The sequence below is a fragment of the Lithobates pipiens genome, unplaced genomic scaffold, assembly GCF_037356315.1.
Source record: "Lithobates pipiens isolate NorthernLeopardFrog02 unplaced genomic scaffold, aLitPip1_a1.2 Scaffold_18, whole genome shotgun sequence".
NCBI classification, from domain to species: Eukaryota; Metazoa; Chordata; class Amphibia; order Anura; family Ranidae; genus Lithobates; species Lithobates pipiens.
This window is the reverse complement of record NW_027507758.1, coordinates 290,543,034-290,569,298: the sequence shown is the minus strand read 5'-3', so window position 1 is coordinate 290,569,298 and position 26,265 is coordinate 290,543,034. Positions and strand designations below refer to the sequence as shown.

Genomic DNA, 26,265 nt, shown 5'->3' with positions numbered 1-26,265 from the left:
TGTCCATGTGCTAAGGGAATCTGTATGGGAGTGATGTTATAATTATCTGTCAGCAGCTGCACCTGCAGGGCTCTATTGAGCAAAATTGCAAAGTCTGCATCCCATTAGACTTGATTTCTTATTGGGTTTATCTCACCAAAAATGACATTTTTGTTGCAGGGGATGCCCAAAATTTGACTTGTATCTTAGTGCAGACTTTTGGGAAAATCGGTAAGCCAATCACACAAGCAGGATATTACATTCCTGCTGTTCTGTACACCATCTGTGTACAACAGGTATGTGCGGTGAGGTCAGTGGCTGGTGAGACACTTGCTAGTATCAGAGCCAGATACACACAGGTTACATACTCCATGATCGTTACAGCGAGAGCAAAAATTCTAGCACTACACCTCCTCTGTAACTCTAAACATGCAACCTGTAAAAAAAATTTACAGCGCCGACTATGGAGATTTTTAAGTACTGAAGTTTGGCGCTATACCACGAGTGTGCGCAATTTTAAAGCGTGACATGTTAGGTATCTATTTACTCGGCAAAACATCATCTTTCACATTATCCAAAAATATTGGGCTAACTTTACTGTTTTAATTATTTTTTATTCATGAAACTGTTTCTTTCCAAAAAAAAAAAAATGCATTTGAAAAATTACTGCGCAAATACCGTGTGAGATACAAATTTATATATATATATATATATATATATATATAAAATGTTTGGTGGTTCTGAGCAATTTTTCAAGCAAAAAAAATTATGATTTTTACATGTAGGAGAGAAGTGTCAGAATTGGCCTGGATGGCAAGGGGTCAATTACCATGAGTAAGTAAGTCATATGCAAATCATTTTATATATATATATATTTTTTTATATTGTTTTTAAGGTAATTTACTATATTTTCAAAAACTGTACTCAAGCAGGTTTCTTAATGGACAAATTACTGAAGTTATAACTTCCAACCAGTAATTTCACAGTAAATAGGTAAATAATCAATTATTATGTTATAGCATTTAAATATATGATTTAGCTTGAACATAGCAGTACCTTTTCAGCAGCAGCAGATTCTCATTCTCCCTCTGTGTGAGAAAAACATTGGATTATGGGTAAATCTTATACCCATAGACACGTTTTTTTCCTTCTAGTTAAGAGGGCTGGGCTGGAAGAGAGCATTTGTCTTTTAGACACATGCCCCCTTCTATGACACTGCAGTGAGAGGCGGGCCTACACTGCAGCATTTTTATTGGACAGCTGGGGCCACTAGTACTTTACCATTGCTCTAAGGCTCCAAGCTGTCCATCGAGCTCAGTGCCACTGACAAGAAGTGAGAGGCAAGTTGAACTAATTCTCTCAGTCTGCTGCAAACAGAGTGTGCCAGCTTGTATTTAAACTGGTCGGTCTGTATGTAGCTTCTGACAGGCTGTGCGAGGAGCCTCGTATTTCTGGAACCATAGGTTGTAGGAGCCCCACATTTTGACCAATGGTGGGGCAGCTACTTACCAGGTCCCCGAGCTATGACCCTCGAAGCTCAATCCTTTTTTTTTTTTTAAGTTCATGCCTTCGCCTCACCTGACTGCAAGTACCTGGTTTACAGAATGTCAGGCAGCCATATTGCATTGCATTTTACAGAAAATGACAGAGCTGCAGATTAAAAAATGAAAGGTCATTTTTAATAACATTCAATTACAATATGACTTGTGTCACACTACATTATTTTTTATTAATTATCATTCGCTAATTATTTTTCCCACGAAAGTGGAGTTACCCTTTAATCATGCACTGGACCATTGTTGCACAATATCTTTCTGCTTCTGCTTAGTTAACCTTTGCAGGCAATGGAATAAATTCCGTTAAACCGTGTGACCTTCATTACATATGTATAATAATTATACACTATTTATAATATAGCATGAGAGTTGAGATTTACTACTAAGTGTTACGTCTGACCTTTGCTCATGTACTCAGTGACAATGTAGATAGGTTCTTCTGAGACCACTGCATACAGCTGCACCAGTTTATCATGTTTCAGCTTTTTCATAATCTGAGCTTCTTCCAGGAAAGACTCTGGAGACATGGTCCCCGGCTTCAATGTCTTTATGGCCACCTTGGTGTTTCCATTCCATGTACCTACAAGTAGGAAGACCAATATAGATACACATTAGCTGATGACATACTTATGGAGGCACAAGCATACAAGAAAGAGCTCAGCGCCACCAGAGGTGTTTGGCTGTGTATGGATTCAATACAGTCATTGTGCCATTACAGAATGTGTATATTGTAAAAATGCAATTCCAGACATGGAACAAATATTATCTAGCTAGGTATTCCTTTCACCAAGTTAGATAAATTAAGAAATCTACGAAAGAAGATTTACTAAAACTGGAGCACTCAGAATCTGGCGCAGCTGTGCATAATAGCCAATCAGCTTCTAACTTCAACTTCAATTAATTAGGCTTTAGCAATAAATCCTGGAAGCTGATTGGATTCTATGCAGAGTTTGCAATCTTCAGTTTTAGTAAATCCCCCTTTATTTGTCTTGCAGAGTCTAACTTCACTCTGGGGGAGTGCCTTTTACAGCTGAGCTTTTAAGATTTAAATTAAGCCCCATACACACTATTCGATTTTCTGCAGATTTTTGGCTTCAGATTTACCAAAACCATGTAGTGCAAGGACCTGCCTGATTGCATACAAATTGAAACTCCTAAGGTTTGACCTCCTATTATATGGTTTTGGTAAATCTGAAGGAAAAATCTGCAGAAAATCTGTGTGTATGGGGCTTTAGGGAAAGAAACCCCAGCTAGCATGATATAGTGTAGCTTTTTAGATATATGTAACATTTTAAGGTAAACCTGCACTTATTTACTAATCGCCAGGCTTTATATAGCAGGTGCCCACTCTTACCTTTGCCGCAGTTTGCATTGTTGTAGGGTCTGGAATAACTCATGCAAATACAGGCTTTCTAGAAGTTGCACAGGATTAAGCACAGTGCTTGCTCAGGCAATCAGCCACTCAGGCACTAAGAAATGAATTGTGAGAGGCAGAGGGGAGTTTATGTGGAAGTACATTTTTTCTTTGAGTTCTGGGGTTAAAGAGGAGTGTGGTAAATGTAAGAACAGTCACCATGCGGTACCTGCTACAACACCTGAGGGATAATTCAGTAAATACGTTTTTAAAACAGGTTTACTACAAAGGTATGTATAAGAGAAAAAAACAAAGAGAGTGAAGAGCGCCACTACCTAAGTGTAGTATTTATTTAAAAAAACATATGGGATGAAAAACAATAAATATGCATTCGCATTTAAAATGTACTAAAAGCATATCCATAAGTCTCCAGCAGATGGCAGTCTTCCTGGTGGTCAATGGTAAGCAAGTCCCTCAGGGTGGATGTGATGTAACACTTCCTTGCTGTCCACAGTGGTTATTATCCATGTGAGCCACACATATAGTCTGCTTCTACTGCTGGTTCTTCCTGGTCTTCCCTTGGTTGATTTCTCATTCCAAGCACCTTACATCACATCCATAGATGAGCATATTTATTGTTTTTCATTTCATTGAATGCTGTATCAATTGCTACACTTAGGTAACGTCACTCTTCTCTCTCTCTCTTTTTTTGTTCACTTATACTGTACATGGTTTGCTGGTGGAAGCCAACTTATACTTTATATTCAAATATCTGATAACATGTATAATGTTTATATGGTTTAAAGGCAGATGTAAAACACTAATGTATTTAATAAAAGGAAAAGGAAAAAAAAAAACACATGGAATTCAAAGCGTATTTCCACTTTTGCCATCAGTTTTGAGAAAACTCCACTATATGTTTATGTGTTCCTATTTACACAGCATACCTAAATAAAAAATAAAAAATCGTACTTGATGTTTGAACATTAGTACCCCTTGCCAAAATGTTTTGTGTTTATTTTGCGCGTATTTGTGAGTAAAATAAATTCTAGCTCTCAGAATTTTTACCTCTTCAATTTAACTTTCAACGCGCAAATTTGTACGCATACGTGCGCAAATTGCTGACCAGCAACTTTGATTTCTGTATATTTTTTTTTTACTTACAGTATCTATGTGCATCACATGTTTACGCGCTTGTGTGTACAATGGGCTGTATTTCGATCGGTTAAAAAAAAAAAAAAACCCAAAAAAACCCATTTGCCTAAAAACAAGTTTTTAGGCAGAATGTGAAAGAGGCCTTATGCCCCATACACACGGTTGGAAATTCTGATGTAAAAAGTCAGATTATGTTTATGTTTAACCCGATTATGTCCGGGTTATGTTGTCGGAAAATCCGATTGTGTGTGGGCTCTATCGGACTTTTTCTGTCGGAATTTCCGACGGAAACAGTTTGAGCTGCTGGCTTTAAAATTTTCCAACAACAAAATCAGATCGGACTTTTTCCGATTTGTGTGTAGAGAATTCTGACACACAAAGTGCCACGCATGCTCAGAAAAAATTTAGAGACAAAAGCTATTGGCTACTGGCCTCTTCGTAGTCCCGTCGTACGTTTTGTACGTCACCTCGTTCCCAACAATCAGACTTTTCAACAACTTTGTGCGACCACGTGTATGCAAGACAAGTTTCGGCCAAAACCTGTCGGAAAAAATCAGACGGATTTGGTGGTCGGAATGTCCGACTGTGTGTATGGGGCATTAGATGTTTTTCAGGGTAGGTATCTCATGGCTGATTGCAAGATTTTTTGAACAATGTTAGAATGAGTTGGTCCCAAGTCTGTGCTCATTAATGTGTCAGTTACGACGCGCAATTCTTGTGCCTGATCCAACATGCTGTATTGTTTTTAAAAAAATTTGACAAATGATGGCACAATTGTACGAGCCATTTTTGCTTTTCGATTGACAGTACGTTTGGTTTTTCGACTTGTCTATGGCCAGTAGTGTTTGTTCCAAATTAGTTTTTAACGAATTTCAACAATAATTTGGAAATAATACAATTTACAAAAACTTGTTTAAAGAACTTTTGCGAAAAATTCATAAATGCAGATATTCGAAAAAAAAAAAACAGAAATTCGTAAATTCCCCAAAAAAATTGAAATTCGGAGATTCAAAAAAAAAATTTGGAAATTCGAAAACTCGAAAATGTTTAAATCTGAAATAATTAATAATAACTTAACTATTACTAGCTATTAAATTGTAGGTATTGGAATTTCCTTTCAAATTTGGCTGTTAGTGAACACAAATTTATCCAAAGTTACGAATTATCCAAAATAAAAAATGGAACGTAACGATTTAATAATAATAAATTACAATAATAGTAATAATAAAAATGTTTTATTATTATTTATTATTAATTTGTTCCGTTCCATTTGTTTAGATGCGGCATTTGTTATTTCAGATAGTTCGTAACTTCAGATAAATTTGTATTTATTACGTTCACTAATAGCCAAATTTGAAAGGAAATTTCAATACCTATAATTTAATGGATAGTAATAGTTAAGTTATTAGTTAGTTATTATTTTAGATTTTCGGGTTTTCGAATTTCTGATTTTCTTCAAATTACCGAATTTCCCGTTTTTTTTCGAATTTCCCGATTTTCTTCGATTTTTTTTTCTAATTTCTGATTTTTTACAATTTCCAAATTTCCAATTTGTTTCAAATTTCCGAGTATCAGTTTTTTTTTTCGAATTTACGATTTTCTTCGGATTTTGTTCTAGTTTCAGATTTTTTTTTTAGAATTTATGAATTGCAATCATAACGAATGACCTGAAAAACGGGAAAAAAAAAAAACATGAAACGAAAAAAAATTATTTTACGGCAGTACACATGTCTAATGGCCAGTCTTAGTTATGGCAAACACACCTAGTGGGCTCCTCATAAACAAAGAGTACTAAGTAGGATTGTTCTTAGCTGGAGGGTTTTTGGATATTTATTTTAATTATGCTATGTGAATCGTGCATTTAACAAATACAAAGTAGGTGTTATCCCAATATGGTTACAAAAGTGGAAATACAATTTGGGACCAGATTTTTCCATTATAAGGGGAAATAACAACTACTCTCGGAACAAAAATTAGCTCAGTAGGAATTGTGTCTGAGTAATTAGAGATCCTAAGGCTACTTTCACACTGAGGAGTTCTTCAGGCACTAAAGGGCTAAAAATAGCAACTGTAAAGTGCCTAAAAAAAGCCTCCCCTGCCTCTCCAGTGTGAAAGCCCAAGTCCTTTCATACTGGATGGAGCGGTGCCCTTGCAGGATGGGAAAAAAAAAGTCCTGCAAGCAGCATCTTTGGGGTGTTGCAGGGGTGGTGAAATCAATGGGCAGCGCTCCTGAAGAGCCCGCAAGGTGCCGCTGCAGCTGCGCTTTTAACCCTATTTCGATTGCAACCCCGCTAGTGGCCGAAAATCGCTGGTAAAGCCCCGCTAAAAATAGCGCTTCTTTACCGCCGATGCCCGCTCCAGTGTGAAAGCAGCCTAAAACGGTACATCCATTCGAATCTGGGCTGCATAAGTATTGATTTTTACTAGAGAAGGACTGAAACGTACAATGCAAAACAATTCAAAGTGGCATGCTGGTATCCATTTGAAATCCAAACTGTTATACTAACCCAACAACCAAATATCTCTATATAGCGCTTGGAGAAATGCTGTATGTGTCATGGGTGTTCTGACACCTCTGTTTAAGCAACATTCTTAAAAAGTCAAATGTCAAATATGCATGTAGTTATAACATTTTTTTTTAAAATGCAAACTATTGCCCTAGGTGACTATTCAGTCAGTATCATAGGGTTTAATGATTCTTATGGAGATGTTAGGGGAAAGACCAAGGCTAGTTCCACAATTGCAGCCCCCTGCCTCAATTTCCGACTTCTCTCAAATATTTCCCATTGGTCGCTCCTGTCACATGACTTGATAAGGCACAGGCGCCATGAAACCCATTGTCATAGTGACAGGACCTTCACCACTAAGCTTGCGTCCCACGGCTCCACCATCCCAAGAGGCTTCCATCTGGCCTTTCGTTCATGATGTGACATCATTACCAGCCGCCTCCTCCGGAAACAGTGTCTCCATGGAGTGAACACTGCAGGTTCCTCTATTCACCCTTACCATCAGTGCCGAGAGTGGCAGCTGCAACAGCCCCCAGAAATTCCCCATGTGCGTCCGGGCAGTGACATCTCAACATGTGGGCAAGTAGGCTGTCTTAGCCACTGGTTGTTTTTCAATCTGATCATTGGTGGGTCTGGTATGAGCCAATTCTCTTATAGCAACTATTTTTATTCAATCACTTCATTCTTATGGATTTTCTATGTGATTTAGAAGTTCAATAAACTGTTCCTTTTTCGGTGACTCTGGTGACATTTGACTTTTTGAGACTGTGGCTTGAACAGAGGTGTTAGAATACCCATGACACATACAGCCTTGCACCAAGCACTATATAGACATTTGGTTGTTGTCTTACAATTACCACCCCCCCCCCAGGGGTTGTCTCCAGCACTAGGGGCAGCAATGCTGTCGCTAATACCTAATACTTACTCCTAGAAATTCATTTCCAATTGGCACTTGATCTTTTTGTGGCATTTGTTATACAAACCCTACTATTAATTTTGATGCTCTTTTAAATAAAAGGCAAAGAGTCAAATTAAAGTGGTTTTTAAGTATAATTTATTTTCGTGGCCCCGAACTTCCTCTTCTGAAGTCCCCACTGGTGCTCTCTGCTCCTTCTCTTCTCTGAGAGTCCCCATAGCAATCAGCTTGCTATAAGGGCATTTCTGGCAGGCTGTGTGCTTCAATAGACACACACTGCGTGGCTCGACCCCAACTCCCAGCTCCCTCCTAAAAGGATTTGATTAACAGCAGCAGGAGCCAATGACTCCCGAAGCTATCAGCAAAGCCTTTGAGACCAGGTAGAGGGAGAAGAGCTACTGCAGACGGCACATCAATGGATCGAGAGAAGATTCAGGTAAGTGTTTACGGAGAGGTGCTGGGGGGAGTTGATATTATTGAAAGATTTTTTACCTTAATACAGAAAATGCATCAAGGTAAAAAAAAAAAATTTGCCTTTAGAACCACTTTAACTAGCAAAGTTATATGCTCTTCTACTTTTATGCCCTGTACACACGGTCGGACATTCCGACCACAAAATCCGTCTGATTTTTCCCAAAGGATTTTGTCCGAAACTGGTGTTGCATACACACGGTCAGACAAAGTTGTTGGACAATCCGATCGTTCGGAACGAGGTGACGCACAAAATGTACGACGGGACTACGTAGAGGCCAGTAGCCAATAGCTTTGGTCTCGTAATTTGATCTGAGCATGCGTGGCACTTTGTCCGTCAGAATTCTCTACAAACTATCACATTTTTTCCATTGGAATTTCCGATGGAAAAAGTCCGATAGAGCCCACACACGACCGGATTTTCCGACAATATAATCAGATCGGACCTTTTCCGTCAGAATTTCCGACCGTATGTACAGGGCATTAATATTATAAAACAATACATGGGACCAGTTTTCAGTCTTCAAGATAACAATTAAGCAGTGTAATATACCACTTGCTCTACAAGAAACAAACCAGTTAGTAGATGAGCCATACTGTGGTTCCCTTTACAAAGATCCCTTGAAACAGGACATTTGGGGTCTTTTTCAAATAAAAGTTTACATATCCATCTATACTTTTCTTTTTTGAATAAAAAGACGTCTAATTTTTCCATACTACAACAAATGATCCACCTTACCATACCACACTTCAGCGAAACAGCCCTGACCGAGCTTCTGCTTCAGGTTTATTGTGCTCCGTGACACTTCCCAAGCATCTTTAGCCAATCCAATAGTTTGTGGTACATAAGTCCGTGCAACCATTGTTAAATTATAACATAAACCATCAGCATTGTCTACAGGAAAGGAAATTAATGGAAATACATGTAATACATGCAATAAGAAAGATGGAAGGTGTTTTGTACCTTTCATAATTATAACTCTAGAAAAGCGATATATTTTAAGAAAACCTGCATTGTGTTCACTAGCATGTGTTCTGTAGAAATGCAATAACGTCATTGCACTTTCATTATTTCTCCCTAAGTCACATTCCATCTTTCCATTTGCTGCTCCACACCAGAGCAGCCAAACAGAACAATAAATGATGTTCTCTGCGTACCCATCCATACTTCCCCAAACTGCCCATTTCCCAGTCTCTTGATCAACTGGAGAGACTCTCTTGGGATTTCCCAGACATCTTTGGTTTTGACAGACAGGTCAGTAAGCCTTGGCATTCCTTTATGGCATGGTACTACCAAGCGGCAGCAGAGGCCAGCAGCTCTCTCTGAAAGGCACATAATAAGAATAGGGCAAAAGAGAAGAGAAATGACACACAGGAATGGAGCACAGTATACTTAGTAAAAGCAGCACACATTACATTTCTGGAGGAAACACTGAAAGCAAGGATGTAAATTGTCTATTATAAAATCACATAAAATGACACATACTTATAGGCATACAGTATTTTAAAGCTGTAAATATGACTTTCACCAAACATTCACTGGTAGTGAGTCAATTACTGTCATTTGAAAACCATATTCACTGCTATAAAAATATGCTTTACTATTAATGTTGAGCTAAAGTTCAGGCTAACGCCAGTTCTGCCTGAACCTGCAAGAAGCTGTCACCCGATAGCAGGCCTATGATAGCCTAATCAGCTGTGGCTGGTGAATTCCCAACCCTGTAGTTGCATGTAACAAATGCTGGCTAATGTCATTATCCAGATATGGCCAGATGGCCATATTTGGACAATGTTGTCGACCATAAATGACCATATTCGGTCAATTACTAGGTGTAATCCTAGACTCTGACCTGTGCTTTCAGCCTCAAATCCAATCATTGTCAAAAGCTTGTAGGCTTCACCTCCATACCTTCTCTAAAATTCTCCCCTTTTTTAACTAATGAAACCACCAAGCTACTCATTCCCTTCCTTGTTATCTCTCACCTTGACTATTGCAACTCCCTTTCCATAGGCCTACACCTCCAAAGGTTATCTCATTTTCAGTCTATCATGAATGCTGCTGCCAGACTCATTTACCTTACCAGCTGCTCGGTGTCTGCCAGCCCTCTCTGCCAATCCCTGCAAATTAAATTCAAAATACTAGCAACAACATACAAAGCCATCCAAAACTCTGCCCCAAACTACATCATCAATCTTGTCTCCAAATATCACCCAAACTATCCTCTCCACTCCTCTCAAGACCTGCTCTCAAGCTCCCATGTATCCTCCTCCCATGCTCATCTCCAGGACTTCTTCAGAGTCTCTCCCATCCTCTGGAACTCATAACCTCAGTCTGCCCAGCTATCTCCTACTCTGGTTGCCTTTAGGTGATCCCTGAAAACTCTTCTCTTCAGGGAAACCTATCACACCTCAAATTAACTGAGCTTTTATCACTTCTATCAGCTCATCCCCCAAAGTTATAACCTTTTGCGCCACTTGCCCCACCCTTTTAGACTGATAGCTCTTATGAGCCACTGCTTTGTGTGTCCATTCAGACATGGAGCTGTGCCCCCTCCCCCATCGTTCTCATTGGCTCACTGACTTTGATTGCCATTGGCGCCCACTGCTGTGTCTAAGCTAATCAGGAGTGTCTGTCTGTACTATATTGTCACCGTAGTCCCTTTATATTGTAACACGCTGCGCAAACTGTTTAACACTATATAAATTGTGTATAATAATAAAAATAATGCCCATATTTGGAAAATGTCTTTGAGCATAAATGCCCATATTAGGTCAATGTCATGGCATTCCCAGGCTGCAGCTGACTGGGCTGGCGGCCTGCTATCATGTGACAGCTTTTCACGGGTACGGGCCAGACTGCCAGCAGCCCGAACTTTAGCTCATCACTACTTGTCATGTATTAAGAATCTGAAAGACAAACTGGGATGATTTTATCAAAAGAATAGAAGCTGTTCACTAAAGTGAACGCTCAGTTTGCTAAGTATAGTAAATAGTAAATCATGTGAACCTGTTCATTTTTAATAGCCAATCATATGCAAGGCAAATTAAAAAAGTAAGACTTTTGCTAGCACTGGTATGACCGGTTTACAAAAGGGACATTATTCTATTTTAATGAACATTTACTTTATTAAGTAAACAGTCTGTACTCGTTAAGTAGCGCATCCTCACTGTATTTCTTATATTAACCAATAAGAATCTTCCTTTACTTTTAGTATTGCAACTTACAAAGGAAGAAGTTGATCAGCTGCTACAGGCAACACAGACAATTCTGATACAAAACATTATTTGTAGATTGTTTTTAAAGCGTTTGTAAGGGCTAAAGTTTTTTTTATTTGGAAAGTAACAAACATGTTATACTCACCTGCTCTGTGCAATGGTATTGCATACGGAGAACACAAACCTCCTCTACTGGGGTCCCCTGCAGTTGCTTTAGGCTCCTTCCTATGGGGGCACAACTGTGAGCTTGATCTCGAGCTGGGCTGTGTGCAACTATTGACTCACACAATGCGGCTAAGCCCTGTCCCATTCACAAGATTTGATTGATAGCAGCAGGAGACAATAGCTCCTGCTGTTGCCACTGTGAGGAAAGAGAGAGAGGAGAGAGCCACTGCAGATGGTCACAGCGCTGGATCGAGATAAGGCTTAAAAGAAGGGTGAGGGGGTGATACAATTATTGGGAAATTTTTTATCTTAATGCAGAGAATGCATTAAGGTAAAAATTGTTGAGTCTTTAGAATGACTTTACAGTCCTTATGTTTTAAGGCATGAGTGTCAATACTAACTAGGGGTAAAGTAATAAAAAGTAGAGGAAATCTTACTGCTCATGGCAGCCAGTCAGATGTACACTTTTATTTTACATACTATACAAATAGTAATTAGAATGTGCAAAGTTGTTATGGGTATTACAGACATTCCCTTCAGTTTTTATATCTGCCACAGGGTGAGCAGTAATTATGTGGCACCATTCCATCTTTTGGCAGGGAGCTGTAATACTCAGCGTGGAAATCTGGCGTTCCTTGCTTTTGAGGTCATACTCTCCTGTGGGCCCTGTTCCTCCAGACTGATTCTGAAAGCAAGGAAAAATCGACTTTCTTGCATGTAAAGCTGCTTTAGGAGTAAACTGAGACAGTGCATATAAACACAGTGGATATTTTTCCCATATGGAACATTCCTTTCAAGGCATTCTGAGAGACAAGAAAAAAGTAAAAACCCTAGTGTGTGTATCTGAAACCTTTATCTCCGTTATGAAATACTACATGCAGTATAGTTTGCCTATTCTCTCTGTTAGAATAAGCAATATCGGTTTATAATAACTTAATTACATAATTTAAGTGCAATATAATTACACTTATTTATCTTTCAAGCATCTGGGCTGTCATCTATGTTTGCCTCTTACAGTAGTGAGCTACTCTCCTGGAACAAGTATGCTGTCCATGAAGTCTGAACTCCCATCCTGTATATGTGTTCCAGGTCTGTGACTTAACAGGCATTTAAAGCGGTACTAAACGCAAAAGCAAACATTTAATATAAAGCAGCTTACCAATTCTTAGATGTGATGGCTGTATTCGTTTTCATCTTTTTTTATGCTTTCCATTATTGTCACCTGGTGATATGGGCAGTAATTCTTTTTTTTTTTTTGTTAACAGAACAAGCTGTTGTGCAGATGTAGCATTTACAGGGTTGAGACAAACCATTTACCACTGACAAAGAGGCTTACAATGATCCAAAAGGAAAAAAATGGTTTGCTGTAATTGTTTTTAAAGTGTTAGCTGGAGTTTGGCTTCAATTTGTTTAGTGTATCGAAAAATCTCCTAGTCCATCTAACATTCCCCTCCTCCCAGATTAACAATGCTGCTGTTCAAAGGTGCCCCTGTGCTCCTTCATCCAGAGTGCAGGCACTCTAAGCCCTTGTACACATGGTCGGACATTCCGACAGAAAATGTCCGATCGGACCGCGTTGTCGGATAATCCGACTGTGTGTGGGCTCCATCAGACTGTTTCCATTGGAATATCCGACGGACAAAGTTTTATAGCTGGGCTATAAAACTTTCCGACAACATGATCCGATCGGACTTTGTCCGATTGTGTGTAGAGAATTTCCAATCGGACAAAGTGCCATGCATGCTCAGATCAAATTCCTAGACCAAAGGTATTGGCTACTAGCCTGAACGTAGTCCCGTCCTAACGAAATAACGTCATCATGTTACGAACGATCGGATTTTCCGACAACTTTGTTCAACCGTGTGTATGCAACACAAATTTCGGACAAAATCCGACAGATTTTGTTGTCGGAATGTCCGACCGTGTGTACAAGGGCTAATACAGGAGGTGTGTTACTTGCCAGATCACCAGGTGAAAGCAGAGGGAAAAAAGCCCCCAAAAAAGAAAACAAGTACAACCATCACATCTAATGACAAGTAAGCTTCAATAGGTAAATTTTTTTGTTTTCGGTTTAATACAGCGTTAAAGTGGTTGTAAACCCACTTTTTTTTTTTTTTTTTAATAATACCTGCAAGACAAAGGCATAATGAGCTAGTATGCATAGCATACTAGCTCATTATGTAATACTCACCTGAGATTGAAGCCCTCGCTGTGGTGCCCATGTACCAGTCCAGCGGCTGACATCACTCCCGGGGGTTACTTCTGGGTATCACGGCTCCAGAGTTGTGATTGGCCGGAGGCGTGATGACGTCACACCCTTGCATGCACACGGGAGCCGCCGGTAATGGCACAGTGTGCATGTGCCGATGATGTTGGCATATTTATCCTGGGTAGCTACAGGTAAGCCTTAATATAGGCTTACCTGTAGCAAAAAGTGGTCTGTAAGGGTTTACAACCACTTTAAGCTGGAATGAGAATGGCAGCCCCAAAGCCTATACCTTTAAAAAGATCAGAAATGTTAGCTTACATATTTCTGCCCTGACAGGTTTATTGCGTGTACTTGTGCTACTATATCTCTTTGTATGAACTGTGAAATCAAGACTGGCCTAAAAGTGATGCTTTAAAACAGGGGCCTCAAAACTTTCTAAACAAAGGGCCAGTTTACTGTCCTTCAGACCTAAGAGGGCCAGACTGTGCCCAGTTGGAGTAAACAATGCCAATCTTTGGTATTAGGGGGAAAAATAGTTGGTGTCAGTGGGAGGAATAGTGTCCTATTTTTTGTTGCCAGTGAAAGGAAATATGCCCCTTCATTGGTATCAGTGGAAGGAATAGTGCTCCATTGTTGGTGTCAGTGGCAGGAATTTAGCCTCATTGTTGGTGTCAGTGGCAGGAATTTAGCCTCATTGTTGGTGTCAGTGGCAGGAATTATGCCTCAAGGGCCAGATAAAGACAATGAAAAGGGCCGCAGTTTGGAGACCACTGCTGTAGAAGCCAAAAGATGCTGCAGTTAGTGTTTCCTTTGGTGATTACTGTTCATCAGTGCTAATGCTATTTATGCAAACAATACAAGCTAAAGCTGGCCATACACTACCTGAAACTTAGTAGGTTTAGCAGGGACGATTAAATGTTTGTTTATTTGGGAGGGATAAGTACAATGTTCCTCGCCTCTCTGGCAGTTGGTGCTCCCCTCTGTTTTCCTCGACACTTGGATGTGGACAGGCCCTGGTGCACAATACAGGACCGATGGTCTTGTATTGTACATGATAAGACCGGAGAGCTGTGACCGGACAGGCAGCAACGTAAGCCAGTTTCCAAGGACCAGTCACAAGGAGAGAAGGAAGCCTGCAGGAGCGATGAATAAGGTAAGCACTACAATCCTTTCCCCCCTAGCCAAATGAGCATTTAAACCATGCAGTGTTGGGGGAAAGCCTACTGCATGGGTAAATTTAACAGCAGCCCAGCTTTATTCATACTAATGGCAATGCTTTATTGGAAAAGTCAATAGTGTTCTAGTTAATTGAATATAAACTATCTACATCTTCAGTTTTTGTATGATGATTAAGACAGGACCCTGAGCTGTTGGTTAAATGTTTCATTGTAATACCAATAACTGCACTACATGCTGGGTTATTTCATACAAATTTTGTATAGCCTAGCTGTAGCAAGCACAATCATTTTAGCTTTTTTTTCCTTCACTTTACGCCTACCCTATAAACGCCTTCTTGTTTTAATACCATAGGTCAAACAAGCAGTGGTACCAGACAATTTGGGGGAGATTTACTAAAACTGGAGCACTCATATTCTGGTGCAGCTGTGCATGGTAGCCAATCAGCTTCTAACTTCACCTTGTTCAATTAAGCTGTGACAATAAAACCTGGAAGCTGATTGGTTTCTGTGCAGAGCTGCACCAGATTTTGCATTCTCCAATTTTAGTAAATCCCCCACATTGAATCCTGTAATGAACTTGCATACATTTCATATTGAAAGTTGTGCTAAAAGTAATACAAGCATAAGCACTAGTAAAGCAACAGATGCCGAGCAGAAGAACAGAGCATTTCAGAAACACAAAGAAATCACAATGGAGACATTTAGGAAGATGATTCCGCACAAAGCAGAAAAATGGAGATACTGCCTATACCAACCAGCTGACTCTGCACCTTAAAGTGTATCTAAACCCAAGAAAAAAAAAGTAATATATTGCAGCTTACCAGTATTCAGCCAGTGTGGCCAGTTGCTGATTGCCACGCTCAGGGCTTGTGAATCAGCAGTGCCAATGCTGATAGCCATACCATGCAGCATATTTTCACCCCATTATAGTGCAAGCAGGCACAGTCTATATCAGCCTTTCTCAACCTTTTCAACACAGAGGAACCCTTGAAATAGTTCTCCGGTCTCAGGGAACCCCTTCTAAAAATTAGAAATCTACAACTCATGATACATTAGTGTGATGGTCAGTGGGAAGAATGGTCCTTACACTTGTGGTCATTGGGAAGAATTACCTCCTTATAGGTAGCTAAAAAATCAATGGTGTGAGCGGGAATTTATCTAAGAGGTAGAAATTGCCCAATGCTGACGGAACCCCTAGTAACCTCTGGAGGAACCCTGGTTGAGAATGACTGGTCTACATGATAGTGGCAACTCTGCTCTGAATTCAGAAGCAGTGCACTATCATTTCCACTCCATCACAAGAAGATGTGTTAGGTGGAATTTACCGGCAGGATCAACAGGTTATTGTGGAACTATAGTTTTTACTCAAACCCTGCCCACCCCCAAACTCATGTACCTCAACATCCTGAAGTCCCCTTCCTATGCCCCAATATTTTAAAATAAATACAAATATATATATACACACCCTTTTTCCACAGCATTCTAGCCAATCCGGTGACATCATGGCAGCTTCCCTATGTTCCTTCTGCAGCAGCGCAGGGACAGCCATTCTTCCCAGACTATTCATATAATGACATGTGAGTGTCTTTCAGTCCAGCAGTACCGTGAACCCCAATAGTGCAATGACATATATACAACAGGCTGTGTTCACAGGAAAGGGAAGAATGACTAGACTGTTGACCTGCCCAAAGGACGAAGGAGGAAGCTAGAGACAGTGCCATGTACTCATGGTGGCCAATGACCTAAATGTTTATGCCTATTCTTTGTACAGGTATGGCTATTTAAAACTTTGATTTTATATCTGGCATGCCCCATGCTGGATATTGATCATGCAAGGGAGCCTGATCATTATACACAGACCAGTTATCTGCAAATATAGTTTGAGACTACTTCAAACCGATACTCTAGATATGTACACTTTTATAGACTTAATAAAATATCCTCCTTTCATTGTTATAAAACAAAGTAAAGGAAATATATTAACTGGTCAATATCATTTATTATCAAATAATTATTAAAATATCTGTTCAAATAATCAAGTGTCTACCTCTGTAACCACAGAGAGTAACATGCTAAATACATGATTCATGTTGTATCCTGGAGAAGTAATAAGAATTAGACCGCAATATCTGATCTACAGTATGTTCCACACAATTTATTTAATGTATGGAAAACAGGATTAGAGGCTGTAGAATCCTGATGTGACCCAATAGTACAGACCTAGGCTGGTGAAATGTTAGTGATTTTTCTACTCGGCTGGAAGGGATTATGTGACTAGCAGAGGGAATGAGTCACCAGCAGGCAGAAACTTTTCATGCTTTACAATGAAAGCTGAGAACAACAAATCCAGGCTAATCACTGTAAAGATCTGACTGTAACATGACGGCAAAATGCTTCCCCCAGCTTCTTCCCATAGCTAGCTCTAGATGAATTAATACCTGAATAATGGTGAACCAGCTGCTGGAGAGTTTCAAACTGAGCTCTAGTTGTGATGTAATAACCGCCATTGTCAAGTTTCCGGATCTTATAGTGCTTGACATGATCTCCCTTCATGTCATCCCAGTCACGAATAGACAATGAATAGGCACCTGAAACAAGTTAAGACAGAAAAATATGGGCATAAAATGGCATTATATATTGGGTCATAAAACAAATCATAACATGAAAATAGAAGTACACTGTATGCTAACATATCGATTCCTGTATTTATTGCTGTATAACATGCACTTTTTCACCCTGAAAATCGGGTGCAAATAGCGTGTGCGTGTTATACGCCAATACTTCAATTCTAGCTGCCTCGGAGGGGACAGTGAGGGGGGTGGGACAGGTGCCGTCAGATTACATAAATAATAGGAAGTCTTGTCTCCTGTGCTGCCATCGGACCACTGTTCTGTCTATCATAGGAGATTCTCACTGTATGTAATCTGTTGGCCCTCATCCTGCCCCCCTCCCTGTCCCCTCTAGGCTGCAGATGGGCATCGATCAGGCTGCAATGATGACAATGGTGAGGCTGCTGCATTTAAGGCAATGGTGAGGCTGCTGCATTGATGGCACTTGTGAGGCTGCATTGATGTGGACTGATGAGGCTGCATTGATGGCACTAGTGAGGCTGCAGATGAGCATTGATCAGGCTGCATGGATGGCAATGGTGAGGCTGCAGATGGGCACTGACCCTTATTTGGCTTCAAACTTCCTTATTTAAAATTTATACGCCGATAAATATGGTAAATAAGTAAACCAATGCTTTACAAATATAAGGTATAAACAAGACCAAGGATAAATCCAAGGGAAAAACCAAGCTTAACTTACCACCAGCCTGCAGACAACCAAATAACCTGTCTAACAGTATGCGTTAAAAGCAGGGGTTTAGTCTGCACACATTTGCAAATGCATAAATAAGCCACAGAGCCTCGGTCAAGGTAGACAGGTTATTTGGTTGTCTGCGGGCTGGTGGTAAGTTAAGTTTGCCTTTTCTCTTGGATTTATCCTTGGCCTTGTTTATACCTGTTGTTAGCCTTCCAATACTTCTTACTACAATAGTCTTCACAAATATAAGCCTTCCTAATAAAATCATAAAATAAATCATTTACATAAAAATCATAGACCATATTGTCACAATGCTCACTGACAGGTTGCTAAGGTTGACAATTCAGTTTTTAGCTCAGTACTCAGCCTCACAAATCAGTGGTAGGCTATTGGACGCCGGTTCTGAAACCGCACATCCAAGTGTTTATATTCTTACAGGGAAAGAGTAGTGGGCCGGAACATAATTAGTCTGCATCCCGGGACTGCCCATCCATCCCTGTACACGTATAACCACTTTCATATTGAAATACAGGTCTACAGCCACAACATGTCTTTCAGAAATCAAAATTGACACGTTTCACACTCTGACAGCGCTTAGTCTTAATCTGTTCAGGTTAAGACTAAGCGCTGTCAGAGTGCGAAACGCATCGATCTTGCCTTGTCCTGCTATTAGCCACGATGTGATGCGTTGAATGTGAGGCATCAATAAAGTCTAGGACAGGGAGCAGCTAATCTATGTATCCCTTGTCTTCTGAAGTTCGGCTGGCGAGCCGAGCTAGCACCTGGTAAAGTCTTGTACAACTCAGCAACTTGGGTGTGATCACCTGGAGCAGCGTTCATTCATACCACAGCATGTCATTCTTTCATCTTTACCCCTCTCTGTATGTCTAAAGGCAGCTAATTGAAATGAATGGCTACTAACACACCCCATCATGAAAATTGGACATAACTTTTTTTTTAACGCAATTCACAGCAATGCACTACCCTGTAGTGTGTTGGTATACCATTCAAAATAAATGGCACGTCAACAGCGCATGTAACACTTTATTACAACTCATTTTTACTGTTCATCAGCTTATCTTCCACATAGGACCTTGGCTAGAATGACTATAATTTTACCTATTTGATAAATATGTATTAAATCCTTAGGGATTTTGTCTCAGATAAATGATCATGGCCCACTGGCTCATGCGTCATTCTGTCAACCAGTACAGGTTTTTTTTCCCAATTAAAGCATTTATATTATTTTTACCTTTCCTGAGTGCTGTGCACGTTTTTTTTACACCCTAGCAGTAGTATGAGGGTATAATTGCCTTTCACAAATCTACAGGGACACATGGGCACTGTAATTGTGTTACTAAAGGTAATATTTAAAGTAAAGTGGAAGTAACAATTTCAGGGTTACCAAATTAAAGCGGGGTTCCACCCTAAAGTGGAACTTCCACTGATCGGAACTCTCCCCCCCTCCGGTGTCACAATTGGCACCTTTCAGGGTGGAGGGGGGGTGCAGATACCTGTCAAAGACAGGTATTCACACCCACTTCCGGGCATAGACTCTCACGGGAGTCTATGCCTCTTCCTGTCCCTGCGCGCTGTCTGCTGGGACACACACGGGTCCCAGAGACAGCGCGGACAATTCCTATTGCGCTGCGTGACTCGCGCATGCGCAGTAGGGAACCGGGAAGTGAAGCCGCAGTGCTTCACTTCCTGATTCCCTCACCTAGAATGGTGGCGGCAGCAGCCGAGAGCCGAGCGATCGATCGGCCTCAGCTGCCGGCATCGCTGGACCCCGGGACAGGTGAGTGTCCATTTATTAAAAGTCAGCAGCTGCAGTATTTGTAGATGCTGGCTTTTAATTTTTTTTTTCCACAGTGAAATCCCGCTTTAAACAATTGCTGTAGAATATTAAGTAGATAGCCTTTTGGAAGTAAGGGTTGTCATAGACTTCCCATCAGTGTAAGTACTGCATACTATTTGAGCATTACTTGCAATGCTTAAGCTCACATGCACCTATACACATACAATCTTTTGGATCATTAAGAAATATTTTTTTTTAAAACTGGAGAAAAGGAAATAAGGCTTTTGGCTGTTTGTGTGGCTGGTTCCAGCACTTTAGCTCTGTAAGTGGACACTGCCAGTTTACTTAAAGCGGAACTTTAGTCAATTTTCTCGACTTCCCATCTATTAAATCTTCTGCTCTTGTTGTTTTAACTTTGGATAGTAAAACATTTTTTTTCTGCCAGTGAACATCTTATACAGCCCACTTCCTGTTTCTTGTCTGGAAAAAAGCCTAGGCTTATGACATCATGCACAGCTCACTCTTGTGAGAGTTTGCGAGGAAGGGAGGGGGGATGCAAAGCTGGAGGTGTGCCTCTGTGTAAATCCAGGAAGTGAACGGGCAGTAGCTTCAGCTGCCCACAGTTAAAATGATTGCAGCCAGACTTAGTGGTGGGAGATTTCTGCTGCATATCTGGCAAGTACAGAATCACAGTACATATTAAATAGTATGCAAAGTGGTTGGAGGGAAGCTTCAGAATGGCAAAGATATTTTTATTACAAATTATGTGACTGCAGTTTCTCTTTAATGGGCAGTGTACATTCTGACTGATCTCCCTGTAGCCACCCAAAGATTATGAAATGAGAATGCATTCTTAGTACATGAAACTGTCCCGGTATATGAATTTTATTCAGAAGACCAAGAGTCACTTAACAATTTGAATAGCTGCAACCAGTCAGGTTTCATGCAGTGTTTGCCAAATTATTCCTCTGCTGCCACTTACAAGCCATATTTTCAGCATATTCATGTAACAGCACATGTGCATTAATTACTTCATAACATTCTATAAGGAGCACTTTTCTTTTTAGACCTGTGATTCTGTAAAGAAGTCTAGGCAATGACATATTACATTGCAAGTTAATCTAGGGGACAGGTTTCACAAACATTACATCTAGTACCACTATCTTAGAAAATATATCTTCATCTTACCTTTGGTGGTTTCACTTTCACGTATTAAATAAGTACCCCTTGGATTTCCAAAGGATAACAATTGTCTCTCCGCATCTTTTCTGCCCAGTTTACCGAAGTACCATCTAAAAAAGATTAAAATGGTTGAAGGTCACCCCCTACAATTACCATATAGAAAAAAAATTAAGAAATTTAAAGAGGAGCTACAGTCTCCTACTCAAAAATTCAATAAACACATTCCCGTGATCCTTACAAATTGCTGTCTTTAATTTAGATATGGTCAATGTTGTAACTATAATCCTTACTTGCTAAATGTCCTGGTTACTGGCCTCTGTTACAGTGCTAGCAGCAGCCAACATAGTTATGGGCATCTGAAGCTGGCACCAATGAGTTCTGGGATGTAGTGCAGCTAGTTTACCCAGCATGCACCTCCCCAACTTTCGCAATCTAGTGACAGTGGCCAGCGCACAATGTATCTGTAAATATTGCAAGATCAGCCAATTAGTCGACTCCTGGGATAAATGACACTGTGATCCCAAAAGTCCACTGGATCGCCTAGGTAGCTGGGGCTGGAAGTGCTGGCAAATTAAAAGAAAATAAGGTACCTAAATAATTTAAAATGTTGATAATATCCATTTATTATAATGCTATTTTATAATGCTAGGCATAAGTTGAAAGAGCCGCTTTAAGATAATAAATGTTATGGCGTTTTATAGATTGTAATGGTTTATTTCTTAGTACGGGCATAAACCACTTTTGAGTACACAATGGGGTTTATTTACTAAAGCTAGAAAGTGCAAAATCATATTACCAAAGCTTAATTGAACAAGCTGGGGGTTAGACGCTCATTGGTTTTTATGCAGAAGTGAGTCTGATTTTGCACTTTCCGGCTTTAGTAAATAAACCCCATTGTGTACTTAAAAGTGGGGTATGCCTGTAATATTAGTAAGGCAAACTAATCCAAAGCATCCCATAGACATGCTCTTCACTCACCAATTAGGCTGCTATGGTTGTGTCAGGAGACCTTATAATTACCCAAACAGGATACTAAGTAATTTGCTTTGCTATGCTGTTTTCACCATTGCTATACGTTTAGTTCAGTTTAAAAAGTTTTGGTTTAATTTCAAAAGATGCGGAAACCGTTATGTCTAAAACGTAATAAACAGCATCTTTAAAATTGATATAAAATGAATGCATAAGCATTTTTTTTTTTTTAGTTTTGGACAAAGTTTAAATCCCTGTCAATTTATTCTTTTGCTGTCTGTGTCTCATTGGAGAGATTTACCTTCACTTCCTTTACTACAGATGCAATAGAACATTTCTTTGAAGTGAGGGGAAATTCCCTTTTAGACAGTTGTCACTGGAACAGGTGTCCCCATTGGAAGATTTCTCCCCACCTCTTGTTCTGGTGACAACTGTAAAAAAATTGGATTTCCCAGCACTTTTCATCTAAATGACAGTGGCCACTGAGACAAAAAGAGAAGATGAATCTCCCTATTGGAGACACAGACAGTAATGTAAACTAGACAGGTGATGTAATCATTCCCTACTCTCCACTAAACTAAAATAAATGCTGTATATTCACTTTAATTATTAAGGACCATGTACCGTCCATGCTTGCCATCTAAAAGATTGTCCCCTTTGTCTAAATTTCTACCTGCCATGGAACAAAACTTAAAATCCTTTTATCTTGCTGGCTGGTGTGCAAGAATATCTATTACTGCAATCCATGTCAAAATAGTGCATCGGTTTTGAGCGTTATTAAAGCGGAGTTCTGCCAAAAACAAATTCAAAGTCTGCAGCTACAAATACTGCAGCTGCTGACTTTTAAAATAAAAGGCATATACCTGGCCAGGGCACCCGCGATGTCCTCACCCAAAGCCGACCTGTCCCTCGGCTCATCTTCAGTAAGGGAATCAGGAAGTGGGTCCCTACTGTGCATGCACAAGTCGTGCTGCACGTTCTGAATGGTCCCTGCTGTCTTCTGGGACCTGTGTGTCTCCCAGAAGACAGCAGGGGGGACGTAGGAGGGGACGGACATGGCGTAGATCACGATCTGTCACTGGAAGTGGGAGCAAATACCTGGATTAGACAGGTATCTGCTCCCCCTCCCCCTTGAAAGGTGCTAAATGTGACACCTTTCAGGAGGGAGGGGGGAGGAACCGGATAAGCGGAAGTTCCATTTTTGGGTGGAACTCCGCTTTAAACAACCATGGTATAAAGTACTGACTAATGGAAAAACTTTTTTTTCGTTTTGTTGAGAGTGATTATAACAGTTACCAGTTTTTATTGCTGTCTGCGCCCCCGTTAGGGAGATTCACCCTCTCTATTTGCCTGGTGATCATTATCAGTGAAGAAAAACCTACATTTTTGATTATCCCCAGAACAGAAATAGAGGGGAAATCTTCCAATGGGGACACCTTTTCTGGTGACTACCGGGGATTCCCTCACTTTGGAGGCATTTGCTCTCACATTCTGATTGGCTATGGGACAGGAAGTGAAGGGAAATCTCCCCAAGGGTACACAGATGGCAAACAAAAATTCGACAGATTTCAAAATACAAAAAAGTCTGCACCTGACAAAAGGGGATGCAGCATGAGAAATGTTTGCGTATGTGTTTTATAGACAAAAGTAAGATTTTTTTGGGCAACAGATTATGAACAGTTCTAATACAAGTCTTCTAATGTTTGTTATTGTGCATATCATTGAATTACCAGACTGTGCTAAGCAAGGTTAAAAGGATTGTTTTTAAAAGCAAAGTTGCTGTTTATTAAGAAACATACTCTTCAGCTTGAATGGAATCCACTGGCGCCACATAGTTACTTGGGATATAACCTGTTCCACCAGTTGTCAAAGACCGAGCTTCCCACCAATCACCTTCACTGTAGAAAGAAACAAAACCAGAATGAAACACATTAACACCTAAGCAGGTTGCAGTTTGCATATTCCAAGTGCATTTTGCATTTTTTCAATACACGTTTTTGATCCATTGAAGTCTTTGAAACCAAAAACCAGAAAAAAAAGTCCCTGGCCCTTTCCATAAAATGCACAGATGTGAATGTGACCCATAGGAATCCATGTTAAATGGATTGTAGTATGTTTCTGCAAAACTGAAAACACACTACAAAATGCATAAGTGTGAACCAGGCCTAAATGACATTCTTTTTTTCTGTTCATTTGAACACTGAACCACATAGATTATCGATCTCTGTGATGACCTTATCTAACATTCCCCTGATCACACATAGGAAACCTGCAGTTTTTATTCGCTTTTTCCAAAGCAGCCTATGGGCTACTTGTAACATTGACTTAAAGTGTTACTAAACCCACAACAGTAAAATCAGTCTGTATATGCAGTAAAGCATGCATGTTATACTCACCGTGGAACCTAAGACCTCTGCATTGTGTAAAAAGGCTGTTTGATCCTGTCTACTCTGATCCTCCCTTTCTTCCACAGTCCCCAGTCTATCTGCTGATAGAACAGAGCCTTGGGGACAAGCTGCACATGCTCAGTTTGCTGTGTATTGCTAGAGAGTTTTTTTTGGGGGGGGGGGGGAGGGTGCATGTGATCAGCACAGGGCCAATCAGCACTGTCCAGACAGAGGGTCAGGGGACCTGCAGTCTCATTGGACAGTCGAAGAGCAGAATGAAAGCTCCTCCTACAAGCTTTAACCAGACATGGATAGAAGTTACAAGACTGCTATATACTGCTGATGAGAAAAGATATTTAGCTATTTATATTTAATAAAACAATTGCATTTCCATGTTCTGTGTACTGTGGGGGACCAGATATAGTGAATGCAGAGTCCTGAGTTTAGTAACACTTTAAGTCCACTATCTGTCAGCTTCTAGAGAGCCCATTCTGGCAGAGGCTACGGGAGCCATAAACACTAAGAAATTATATCCCATATATCCCATATACTCTGTACCCAAATATGGTATACAAAGATACAACAATATAAGGTTAAAATGACTCAAATTGTTCTCAGGTGGGAATGTGTATATGTGTATTCCAGATTTAGGTGAACCCAATTTAAAGCCCAACTCTCAGAATTACACACATTTACCTATGAAGTGCCCCCTACCTCACATTGTATGGGTTAAATGCTTGTTAACGCTAATGCCGTATACACACGATCTGAAATTCCGCCAGCAAAACTCTGATGAGAGCTTTTTGCCAGAAAATGCGACGGGTGTGTATGCTCTATTGGTCTTTTGCTGGCGGAATTCCAGCCAGCAATAGATTGAGAGCATGTTCTCTATTTTTCGGTGGGGAAAAATTCCTATCCAAAAATGTGATGGTCTGTACAAGATAGTTAGGGATAGAAATATGTTTGAATCCACGTCTTATTTCAAGCTTTTATTATTGCAATAACTATTTATAGTATTTTTTTTTTATGAAGGACTAAATCTTGGAAACATCCAAGATTCAACGAACAATCACTATTCACCAAAATATAAACCAATCTAAAAAAGATTTACCAACATTCATCAGTATCAGAATCTAAGAATATTTCATTGGGAAATGCTGCTATGTGTAATAGGAATATGGATTGGGTTTGTAACGTGCCATCCTGCATAGGGAGAAAATAACATTTCTAGCTGACTTCTTAAGGAGAAGTCAAAATTAATGCAAGTCAGTCTGATCAAGTTTTTATCTTTTAGCTGCAGAATACAGTAAAGTAGAGCAAAATAAAATGATTTTGACATTGTTAAATAAAGCCCGAAATTCGTCAGTTTGCTTTCACTGCAGAGAATTACCTTTGGACAAGGTACATTCTTAATGAACCTAAGCCAGGTATTGTATTTAATACTGGAAGAATATTCCAGCTGCAAAGACTTTTCATGTGTGTCCAGGAAGATGTCATTTGAAAGACCTGCAGCCACTGGTCTGGAGCAGCAATCAGTAGTCTCTTGAAGGAAGTAAAATCACAGAGCATTGTGTTCCCTTATGAAAAGATGTCACCCTAAATCATGAAATAATGAAAGCAGCTGCTTGGATTGCAGATCTTGAAATGAGCAAGTATTATTTTTCAAGACAGACTCTTAAATCTGCTGGTGCTTGAGCAACAACTGCATTTTGAGATTTTCTATACACTTCCTATACATGGTGCTGAGTGACTGGAATACACATAGAGGATGATTTACTAAGGGCAAATTTACCGTATTTATCGGCGTATAACATGCGCCAGTGTATAACACGCACCCCAAGTTTAGGAGGGAATTTAAAATAAGAAAACTTTTAGGAGGGAAGTTCAAGGAAAAAAATGCAGCCTTATCAGTGTAAT

General features: G+C 40.0%; 1 protein-coding gene across 5 annotated transcripts in view; it reads right to left on the bottom strand.

Annotated features, from left to right (window-relative positions):
• Nucleotides 1-26,265, bottom strand: part of FYN (FYN proto-oncogene, Src family tyrosine kinase) — a 269,661-nt gene that overhangs the window by 24,023 nt on the left and 219,373 nt on the right. For 4 of the 5 annotated variants that reach the window (XM_077487102.1, XM_077487100.1, XM_077487099.1 and 1 more), the window contains 5 exons: nucleotides 23,761-23,859; nucleotides 20,999-21,102; nucleotides 17,145-17,294; nucleotides 9,097-9,261; nucleotides 1,936-2,115 (listed from right to left, as the gene is read on the bottom strand). In XM_077487102.1, the coding sequence (XP_077343228.1) occupies nucleotides 1,936-2,115; nucleotides 9,097-9,261; nucleotides 17,145-17,294; nucleotides 20,999-21,102; nucleotides 23,761-23,859 (698 nt within the window). Of the gene's footprint in view, nucleotides 1-1,935; nucleotides 2,116-8,677; nucleotides 8,834-9,096; nucleotides 9,262-17,144; nucleotides 17,295-20,998; nucleotides 21,103-23,760; nucleotides 23,860-26,265 lie in introns of all 5 variants that reach the window. The other variant, XM_077487103.1, reaches the window with a different exon arrangement.